Consider the following 11,117-nt stretch of genomic DNA (forward strand, 5'->3'; position numbering starts at 1 on the left):
ATCAGGGCCCTCGGCCGGGCCACCGCGGGGAACCGGGCGCAGAGGTGCTGCCACCTGGCGCCCGGAGCTGGCACTACGCCCTTTCAGAGCAAAGCGAGTCCCAGACCCATTGGTATCAGGGCTTTAAGTCTAAGGGAAATGTGGTGGGGTTTTGTTTGTTTTTTGCTTTTGTTTTTGTTTTTTCTGGCCTTCTTTGGAGTTCTTCCGGGCTCCAGAATCCAAATCCAGAGACGGAGTTCAAAGGGTAAGGTGAACTGAAATGTCTTGGCTGGGCTTAAATTCTCATGGTGGGGTCTGAGAAAGAACGCATGGTTGATGGGAGGATAGAAGAATGAAACGGAAAGGAAAACGAATTTCTTGTTGTGTCAGGCTATTTACATACAGTCATTTAAAAAAATCCTTATGGTAGGGCTGGGTGCGGTGGCTCACGCCTGTAATGCTAGCACTCTGGGAGGCCAAGGCAGGTGGATCCTTTGAACTCAGGAGTTCGAGACCAGCCTGAGCAAGAGCGAGACCCCGTCTCTACTAAAAAATGGAAAGAAATTAATTGGACAACTAAAAATATATAGAAAAAATTAGCCAGGCATGGTGGCACATGCCTGTAGTCCCAGCTACTCGGGAGGCTGAGGCAGGAGGATCGCTTGAGCCCACGAGTTTGAGGTTGCTGCGAGCTAGGCTGATGCGACGGCACTCTAGCCTGGGCAACAGAGCGAGACTTTGTCTCAAAAAAAAAAAAATCCTCATGAAATAGATACCCCAAAAGCCATTTTACAGATTAGAAAACCGTGGCCTAAGAAAATGTTAAAGGATGATTTTTTTAAAGGGTAAAGTCATGACTCTCATATCAATATAAAATGAATACATGTCAAAGATCTCATTTAACTCATTAATTAATATAGGAACCAGTGATATGTAAAAACTGGTTCAAAGAAAAATCGAAAGAATAGACACACATATAGGCAATCAGGAATATTAAAGAGAATTTGCTAATAGGTACAAACTGGTCACTATCCACAGAGTAATAATTAACCACATCTTCCTTGTACAATATTTATTTGCACCTCCATGGACAAGAATCATTTATATTACCATCAGTTTTCTACAACACACAGAGTTGTTAGATAGCTCAAGGACAAGGAAAAGAGCAGACCCTTCTAGAATAATACCTCTGGAAGGGTCCTCTAGATGATCTGCAATGAAATTAACCTTCAAGGTTTCACAGCTGCTAAGTAGAAGATCTGGAATTCAAACCAAATCTATTAATATATGTTTCTGTAAGTTATGGCTCTTTCCTCTGTACCAGGTAGCTTTTGGACAGGAAGAGGCTTTTTGGCAGAAATTGTATTGCCCACTCATCACCCCATGTGGTTAAAAATCCCTAGTCTCAGGAATCTCCATCAGAACCCACGGCAGCGTTCCAGAGAACTTCGAAACCATGACCAATCGTTTGCCATCTGGGGAGAGTCTTGTCCTCTTTCCAAGTGTTCCCTCGGACTCCCGAAGGGCTCCGAGGCTGGCCCGGGCCCTGGGAAGACGGTAGAAGAGTCTCACGACTGGCACCGCACGCTGTGCCCTGGGAGTGGCAAGAGGCTACTGCATCTGGCTCCAGTCAGTTCTTCGCTTTGGCGGTTTCCGGACGCTGGTACAGCCGGATTATACCTTCATCATGTAGCCGCTTCCAGACTTCTCGCTCTAACTTGAAGTCATGGTTTATGTAAAAGATCAGTTTTTTCCATGACTTATCATAGTAGTGATCAGAAAAGCGCTCGTGGCCCTTGGTGATGAAGCCATAGGCACTCACCTGCGTACGGGTTGGAGGAAGAGATAGGGCCTGGGGTTGCTGTCCCCAGGCTTCTGCTCATGGGCTATCTCGGCAGGGGTGGGGGAGAGGGGGAAATCCCTTTATCCTGTTTCCACCCCTGGGGGTCTGGAGCAGGTCCCTGGATGCACATGCACACGTGCACGCACTCACACTCACTGTCCCCTGCCGAGCAGGTCTGGGAATAGCTCCAGAGCTGCTTCTCTAGGTGTTCCTCCTCCTGAAGCAAAGTCCTACCTGGTCACAGAGGTGAAGGGCAGTGAGCAGCAGGAGGGCCCCAGTGGTGGGGCGGTATATTCTCCAGTGGACAGTGTCCAGGGTCTTAGACCTCAGAAACCTGTGAAATGCCCCAGACCCGCACTCTCAGGAGGCTGCAGGGATGAGAGGGACCCAGGTCCTCCACGTGCTTTCCGCTCTCACCTGTTCTTCATGTATCGGAGAAAGTCCGGGTGCAGCAACAGGTATCTGTCCAATTGCAAGTCTTCCCGGAATACTTCCTGGGGCCTGTGCCTGGGGTCAGGCATGGGTCATTCGGACTCAGTTCTCACACCTGGCCTGGTGTGGGCTGAGTCAGGGTCACGGACACGACTCCATCTCCGGGTGAAGGCTAAGGCTGTCCCTACCTGTCCAGCCCTTCACAGCCCTCACTGCACAGCTCGGCCTGGGGTAAGGGGTGGGGCGGCAATGGTACCTGAACCCGAAAAGATTCTTCGACCTCACGGTCTGATTCAGAAGCAGCGCTTCCAGCCACTCGTAGTCACGGGTGCCTTCCAGGAAGTGCAGGTAGCGGATGTCCTGAGGACCAAGGACAGCCAGAGGTCCAGGAGTGCTGCCTTCAGGCTCTGACTCCAGGCTGCCCACTCGCCCTTTTCTGGCCTAGTCTGACTGTCCTCCCTGCTCCTGCCCCACGTGTGAAGAGCACCGTACCAGCCACGGTCTCCATCCAGACACGAGAGACCCATCTCCCTGCCCCGCCTGCGTGCTCGCTTCCCCACAGTCTGGGTGTGGGCAGGCCCGGTCCTCTGCTCACCTTCCCCAGAGGCACGTTCCGGAAACCCCGGTTGCCCAGGATGAGAAGTGACTGGGTCACGGAGAAGGCAGTAAAGCCGTAGAAGGACGTCCGAGTACCCACATCCTGTTCGTAGCCTTTAATGACAGCCCCGCTCAGTCTGGTGGGGGGGAAGCAGACAGAGCACGTGAGGGGAGGAGGGAGCTGCGCAGGCGGAGCAGGAAAGGACGGAGAGAGGGAGGCCGCAGGTACGTGCGGAACTTCTCTGGGGGCCCAGGAATTCCACCTTCCAGATGCAGGCATGGAACGCCGCATGGGTTCTCTCAGAAGAGCCCGTATCTGCAGGAGAGGCGTAGAAGGGGGACCTTGGGGTGGACAACTCACCGGAACACGTAGTCATGGCTGTCTATCTCCTGGCCCACGCGGGAGTTGTTCAGGATGCCCCCGTTGCCCACCACGGCACACGTGACGCACCCGGAGCTCCCAGGAGGGAGGCCGGCCAGGAGCAGCTGCTGCTGGCCCACGGGAGGGAAGCGTGTGACCACCTTCTGCACCACTGGAACAAGGGGGGCTCCGTTCAGAGCCCTGGAGGGGACAGGAGTCCGGCCCGTCATCTCTCCCAGGTCTGGCGGGCCCCAGGGAAGAGGCAGACCGGAGGTGGAAAGCGCGTCCCCCGCAGCCTGCCCCTGGGTGAGGACTCACAGGAGTGCTTGAGCTCCATGAAGCCAAAGGGCGGTGCAAAGTGTTCCAGGCGCTCCCACTCGCTCTGGTTGAAGTGGCTGGAGTCCAGGAAGAGGGTGAGGTTGGGCAGAAAGAGGTTCCGGAGCCACGGCGACTTGGAGGCTTTGACCTTCACAGAGTCCGTGCAGGTCTGCACGCAGGAGGGCTAGGTCAGGCAGGGAGGGCCCAGGAAGGCCACCACCAGGGGTTGAGCCTCGCAGTTCGGACGGCACTGCCTCTGCTGCCTCTTCCGTCCTACTCCGCGCCCCCCCAATAATCCGGGCCCCCTGAGGGTTCCCAGGGGATGGATGTTCCAGGCCCTCAAGGCAAATGCACCTTTGCCAGCGTGAGAGGAACCACCCCAAACGTGGCAAATGTCCAGCGCGCTGTCAGTGCCACGGTTGCGTTGGTATGTGTGCAAACAGACACATCTTAAATCCAGCCCTCTGTGCAGGGCCATAGGAAGGACAGCGTGGTTAAGCCCAGGCTGTTTTCTTAGGGTTGGAAGAGAGTGGAGGTTGTGCGGTGGGCTTTGCAGGAGAGACAGGCACTGCTGGGGATCAGGGCTGGCGTGAGGTCGGGGCGTCCTGTTAGTCCTGCGCCCTCCCCGTGCTGGAGGACGATTCCCATGTCAAGCCCCAGAGCAGGTCACACCCTCTCACCCAGGGCTGATGAGCCCCCACGCCTCCTGCAGGGGCTCCAGGGAGGCCCCTCCTCATCCACCTCTTCCCATGCTGTCCAGACCAGGACTCTGGGGCCTGTGCCCCTCCCGGTGTTGGACATCACAGGAGGGGAGGGTGGGACGGGGGCAGGCAGGGTGAGCATGAGCAGGACAAGGCAAAGCCTGACACTCCTGCGGGAGGTGCAGGTGCAGAGAGGGTGGGGAGGGCTGCCTCCCGGAGGGACTGCAGAGGAGAACTCACCGTCTGAAGACCCCCCTTCTCCATGCTGTATTTCTCCTCGAAATCCCACCGGGGCTCGGCCTTGAAGTTGGAGGCCTTCAGCCTTTGTCTCTGGGTTGTCCGTGTGGTGCCGCTCTGGAGAAGGGTGGCGGGTGGGGTGACCTGAGCCTTCTTCTTCGTGGGCGGGACGGCTGCTGTGGTCACTCCTCTCTGTCTCGTCGTCAACACTGCTCCCGTGGTGGGCAGTAGTGTGCCCTGCCTGTCTGGAATGGGTGTCTTAGCGGTGGTGACTGCTTTGCCCTGAGCCAACGCTGTCCTTGTGGCAGTCACCTTCCTGGTCTGGCCCCCGCTTCCTCTGGTCGTCTTTGTGACCCGACTCTTCAGTGATGGGGCCTCTGTCCCAGAGTCCGGACCTTTGGGTGTGCCAGCCACGGTTTTCTCTTTTTCCTGCCTCTTTGGTAATGCCGTCTGTGCGGTGCTGGCCACTCTGCCCCGCTCCCTGCGGGGTGCCTTGCTGGCGTCTGTCCTGCTGTCTGCCCCGGCGGGGGCTGTGGGCTGGCGCTGCGTGTCAAGGGCACTGTTCTCTGGCTCGGACTCCACATAGCCAGTTGTCCTCCCGCCCACAGTGGGTGCCCCGGACGTAGCCTTTTGTGGTGACTCTGCAGCTCTCTCTTTAAGATTCTCTCTGGACTGATACCTGGGGACACAGATAGTGTCTGATGAAGGCTGAACACTGTAGAAACTACAGAAACACTGTCGTCAGCGGCATGACTAGGACTGATTCTGCAGCTTCAGGCCAACTGCAAACCAGTCTCTAAGGGAGATGAAGGGAACGTGTATCACCACTCACTACCAAAAATCACCCTGCACCCTTTGGCACTGGGTCTGGACACTTACCTCTGACCAATAAGGCACCCTTGGCAGGAGCAAGGTGTTTGGGGAGCTGGGGCCGGATGCCGAGACTGGCGTGGACATGTTTCCCCGGCGCTGCACCCTCAGCCCCGTGCTCACTCCTGGGCCCCCGCATGCTGGGCCAGTCTGATTTGTGAGTTCTAAGAATGAGCCTGTGTGATCCTGGTCTTGTCACCTAATATTTGTGTGATTCAGTTGACCGTTCTGTTTTTTTAATGAAGCATGGGTAACCAAGGACGGCAACTTCATTCGCAAGGAAGTAGAAGAGACACCTTCAGGTGAAGGCCACGGCTGCCGACCTTGGTTTTGAAAGGTCTGCCTTAAAGACTTACTTTAAACACTAGCATGAGTCAAACCCTGCCTAAAAGCAAACTCTTGCTTGTTGGCATTGTTAGGAAAAATATACGTATTCAACAAATATTTGTGGGGAGCCCACTCCTTTTGCAACCTCTCATGTTAGATGCTGGAGATCGCAGACGAAAGGCGCGTTTCCCACCCGTAAGCAAGGACAGCTCTAGTGAGACAGCCAGGGATGTGAGTGATTGCGCTGCCTGGGGCGTGTGAGCGTGGAGGGAGCACAAAGGAGGGGTTCTGTCTGCCTCCCCGGGGAGTTAGGGGGCTTCCCCTCCAGGGTTAGTGGCAGGACCGGAGTAGGATTTGCACTGTGCGTTGCATTCCAGGGTTTAGTTTATCATGTGTCCACTTGTTCAGGAAGAGCCATGGAAGAATTTCAAGTGGGAAGTGGGGGTGTGCAGAAGGAAGTGTGTGTGGTCATTGGGGTGAAGGGGCACAATCTGATTTCTATCCCAGAATGCTTTTTCTAGCAGTAGTAAAAAGATAGATTTAGGGTGGCTGGTCTGACTTCTGGCACTCAAGGTTTTTAGTTCCTGGTATTGTATTTATTTTCTTTCTTTTTTTTCCTTTTTGACACAGAGCCTGGCTCTGTCCCCCAGGCTGGAATGCAGTGGCCTCATCATAGTTCACTGCAACCTCAAATCCTGGGCTCAAGCCATCCTCCTGCCTCAGCCTCCCAAGTAGCTAGGACTACAGGTGTGAGCCACCACACCCGGCTAATTTTTCTATTTTTTGTAGAGACAGGGTCTCGTTTTTGCTTAGGCTGGTCCTCGCTCTGTCACCCAGGCTGGAATGCAGTGGCCTTATCACGGCTCGCTGCAACCTCTGAACTCCTGGCCTTAAGTGATCCTCCCTCCTCAGCCTCCCATGGTGCTAGGATTACAGATGTCAGCCACCACACTTGGCTTTTATTTTCTTTTTATTTTCTACCTTTATGCGAGGCTGTCAAAACCATCACTTCACTTCTGCCACTTAGTATCAGGTGTTCTGAGAAACCTGGTCCAGAGAAACCTGGATCCTCCGCTCTGCACACTTCTCTAACAGAACTTTGTGGTGGGGTCCCTGTGTGACAGAGATTTGGGGAGGGATTCCGGGGAGCCTTGGGAGAAACAATCTTCCTCTGCTGATCCTGGCCCCTGTCCAGGTGGACGTCCATGTCCCCAGCTCCCGCTCCTTTAGTCTGCCCCTCGGATCCTAGTCTCCCCCATTCCTCTTGGTCACATCTGTCCCGAGCTCTCTTTGTCTGTTTGTACCAGTCTTCTTCTGAGCGACGTATAACAGACTTACTGAGGCTACGTGAAGAAAACAAGAAAGAGCATGAAATCTGTAGCCAAAAAGACACAAGTGACAATCCTGACACTTCCCTTTATTAGCTGGGGTGACTGGGAGAAATCTTCTCAACTTGACTCTCGGTTTTCTTATCTGTAAAATGGGCTGCCGCCTTTCGCTTCTGAGAGAAGTCTCCTCTGAGCGTGAACTGACAACACATGCAAGGCATCTCGCACAAAATACACAACTGATGTTCTCTCCCCTCCCCCGCACTGATGTTCCTTGCTGTTAGCCTCTCCCAGTCTGTCCTGTGCGGAGCTCTCGGGTCTGCTCTGCGAGTCCGCTGCTTGCTGCTCCGACTTCCGCTCATCACGCGATTCAACAGCAAATGTTTACTGAGTGCTCCTCAGAGCACAATGCAGTTACTTGGGCCTCAGCGGGGAGCTTAGCCACATATACGTCCTTCCTCCCCTGGAGCCTAAGACACAACGGGATGACAAATAATGGCACAAATAGATGTCAAGTTGCGACTGGGAGGTGCTGGGCAAGGGGTGAGCGCGAGGAGATGCCACGGGCAGCTCTGTTTCCGGCAGAAATGTGGACGCTGAAACCGAACAGAGCGTCGAATTCGTCATGTGTCGGGGCTGTATTCGTTCAGGGCAATGTCCTCTCTTTCTTAAATCACAAACTCCGAGGAGGTAGGAATCATTCTGTGCTGCCCTCACTGCCACCTGTCCCAGGGCCACGCCACGGCACAGCCGTGCTTTGGAAAGGGTTTCTGAGCCCAACAGGACGTGGATGGATTTACACAAAATCGGAACGGAATCTGACATACGCACACAGCAAAAACACCTTGTTTACCAAACGTTTGTGAAATGTCTGTTCCGTGCAGTGTGCACGGAATGTAAATTTCAACAGGGCACGGACCTTGGGCCTTTGTGACAGGTGATTATTGTGACCAGCGGCAGAAGACAAAGGAGATCTTTCATTCTTGGGGAAATGCAGGCTGGCCCAAGGCCACACGTGAAGTGGGCAGGTTACCTGTGTTAACGCTTCCTCTCTCTAGGGCGCCCATCCCCCCGCTGTGGTGACCCTCCGGGTTGATCCCCATGTCCAGACTTAGCATCGAGGAAACGCATTTATTCAGGTCTTCCAGGAGGTGCACTCTCTGTCCCGACCTTGAGACTTAATCAAGACCTCCATTCCTTTAAGGTCGTCAGGAAAGGGCTGACAGTGGTGTCCTTATTTCTACCGCCCAGGTATCCTTGTTGTCTGGAACACACACACCTTTACCTGGCCGTGTGTAGGAAGTGCCTCTGCCTTTGTGATGTGGCTCAGAGGAGTCACTGAGATGGGAGACATTTCAGACCAGAGAAAAGCAAAAGGCCATGGGGCGGGGTCGGACTGAGATATGGAACATCCTGAAAAGGCTAATAGCCTTCAAACCCTAAATCTCTTTTCATTTTCTATTAAGAAGAAGGTCAGCGGGGAGAGGGGATTTGTTACAAAGATAGAAAGTGTCTCAAGAAACCCCAGAGCAAGAGCCTGGCAGCAGGAGCCTCCCTCTAGCACGGTCTCTGTTCTTACCGCTGCTCCCTGATTCTGCTTTCTTTTATTTCTATATTTATTTTGAGACAGGTTCTCGCTCTGTCGCCCATGCTGGAGTGCAGTGGCGTCATCATAGCTCACTGCAGCCTTGAACTCCTGGGCTGAAGGGATCCTCCTGCCTCAGCCTCCCGAGTAGCTGGGACTACAGGTATACACCACCACATGCAGCTAATTTTTCTATTTTTTTTTAGAGATGGGGTCTCGCTGTGTTGCTCAGGCTGGTCTCGAGCTTCTGGCCTCAAGCCATCCTCCCGCCTTGGCCTCCCAAAGTGCTGGGATTACAGGCGTGAGCCACCACACCCGGCCTGTTCTCTTTTCTTCTCTTTCTTTCCCTCTCTGCAGACCAACTTCCTTTGCTCTTGGTGGTGGAAGGTGGCCATCCCATAACACCTGTTCTAAGGACTGTTGACTCTCTTTGTTCCCAATTTTTCATTCTTGGGAGGAAGACTCCGGCCCACTTGGGTCCCCTCTCCATCCATGACCAGGAGTCTGGGTCATACAGTTTGTGACATCTCAGGGCAAACCCTGTGCATGGGAGGAGCACAGTGTCAAGAGAAGAGGGGGTTATCAGCTCATGAGCGGGGCAGACACCCTCAAAGTACCCCTTAAGAAAGAACGCCCTCAATGCAGAGTGGGAGACCAGAGCTAGTCAAGAATGGATTCTTGATCGAGTCCTTCCACATTTGTTTAGTAGAAAGGTCTGCGTGCTGTGGGGTGGGGATGAGACTCACCTTGGGGCTGACAATGCAGTATGAGCTCCAAGCTCGGGTGAGCCACTCAGCAAAACAGGAACAAGCTGTTCACTGGGTTTAGCAAACAGCCCTTGTTACTCAGCAGGGCCTCTTGGGGGACTCATTCCCTCCCTCCAATTCCCACCCCCAAGCTCAAGAGGCCTTTGGAAGCTTCCCTTCCAACCCCTGCAGCGCTCTGCCGAGACATCCTGGACACATTTCCCCATCTGGATAACGTTCATGGGTGCTGCTGCCTGGCTGGCAGGCATCTTCACATGAGTACGACTGGGAGAGACGACGAGGTGGGGTGGTCTCTTACATCACTCGTCTCAAACCAGAAGGCCTGGACAGCTGACCATCTCGCGGTGGTCAAGTCGGCCCTGAGGACACAAGGCACTCCTCTCTGGAGCCCTGTTAGAGTGAGCCAGTGACTCCCGGAATGACTGTTCCATCTGCAAATGCTACAATTGATCGATGACTCATTTAAGCTTTACAGGAAGTCACAGCACTGACCCGGGTAGGGACAAAATTATATAATTAAGTTTCCTTTAACTCCCTATAATTAAATACACCTATAATTGCTAGGGATGTGGTTGTTTATTATTCTCATGCTTGGTATTTACTGAGTGCTCAAATCGTGCCCATATGCTGAGTGCCCTGTGGTCATCTTGCTCAGATCCTGTGTGGTCCTGACCGTGTATGCTGTGGGCTGGGCTGGGTCGGCGAGAGCCTCTTTTCCAGGAAGGTCCTCTGATCCAGGGGCACAGGAAAGTTAATCATGGATCACACCCAAGCAAAAAGCAATTTAGTTTCATGATTCTAATGTACTTCGGAGGTAAACATATAAAATATTGCACTTGAAAAAATAAATTTATCATTCACAGGGATCACACAGCTCTATTCAATGAAAGAAACTAATAAAAGAGTAATCACCTGGCAACCTCCTCCCTCTATATTCTTTTCTTTTATCTTACGGGGGGAAAAAAAAAGATGGGAGGTGTCTATATTCTCAAGGGCGTATCACCAAAAGGAACATGTAGGCAAAGACGCGGCCAAAGGTTCAACGCTATCTATGCCTGCGGCCATAAAACCACCGCTGGCGGCCAGAGTGCAGTGTTTTCCCAGCACATAACCCTGGAGATACAGCGGGAGAATGTCGAAGGTAACCAGGACGTCAAAGAGGCCGTCCAAACTGAAATTTGGGAATAATACTCCAAATCAAAGCTTACTCACTAATAAAGCCAGGAGGAGGAGAAGATCATTTCATCAAGGATAAGAAAAGAGCTCAAAAGACCCCTTTGATTCCCTAAGTAATTTTGCACTCTGTCCCCTACTCTATGGGACAGAGACTGGAAGATGCTCCAGATTGGTTGTGCCTGTTGCATGGTGGTGAGTGGCCGGACTCTCTCTCAGCAATCGCCACCATCGGCTTCGTCCCCCATTCCCTCTTCCCTCTTGCTGGCTGTAATTCTGCTTCTCCTTGAAAGAGGAACAAACCAACCCTTGGCTCCTCCCTGGTGTCTGTCCTCACTCTCCGCTGGGAACTCCCTGCCTCGAGCTGCTCCTGCCTCCAGGACACACTTGCTAGCTGGGCCTGGAGTTTCCAAGACTCCCTTGGTGCCCAGCTGGCTGATCCAGATCCCTTTGTGTTCGATCAGCTCTTCAGGGTCTCTTGTCTTATCTGAAATGGGAACCAGTCGTTCTGCCTTTCTTTTCAAACTCCAAAAACAATTTATTGTATATTTCAAAATAGCCATTATAAAAGACAAGATTTGTAATGTTCTCAACACACT

General features: G+C 53.1%; 1 protein-coding gene across 2 annotated transcripts in view; it reads right to left on the reverse strand.

The window, feature by feature from the left end:
• Positions 1–1,609: 1,609 nt before the first annotated feature.
• ST6GALNAC1 (ST6 (alpha-N-acetyl-neuraminyl-2,3-beta-galactosyl-1,3)-N-acetylgalactosaminide alpha-2,6-sialyltransferase 1) overlaps positions 1,610–11,117 on the reverse strand; it is an 18,600-nt gene continuing 9,092 nt past the window's right edge. Inside the window, exons 2-9 of one of the 2 annotated variants that reach the window (XM_012662275.1) lie at positions 4,472–5,147; positions 3,531–3,699; positions 3,213–3,384; positions 2,850–2,988; positions 2,511–2,614; positions 2,240–2,329; positions 2,057–2,156; positions 1,610–1,801 (exon numbers count right to left, since the gene is read on the reverse strand). In XM_012662275.1, coding sequence (XP_012517729.1) covers positions 1,610–1,801; positions 2,057–2,156; positions 2,240–2,329; positions 2,511–2,614; positions 2,850–2,988; positions 3,213–3,384; positions 3,531–3,699; positions 4,472–5,147 — 1,642 coding nt within the window. The remainder of the gene's footprint in view (positions 1,802–2,056; positions 2,157–2,239; positions 2,330–2,510; positions 2,615–2,849; positions 2,989–3,212; positions 3,385–3,530; positions 3,700–4,471; positions 5,148–11,117) is intronic. The other variant, XM_012662276.1, reaches the window with a different exon arrangement.

This window comes from Propithecus coquereli, unplaced genomic scaffold (assembly GCF_000956105.1).
Source record: "Propithecus coquereli isolate 6110/MARCELLA unplaced genomic scaffold, Pcoq_1.0 Scaffold76, whole genome shotgun sequence".
Lineage (NCBI taxonomy): Eukaryota > Metazoa > Chordata > Mammalia > Primates > Indriidae > Propithecus > Propithecus coquereli.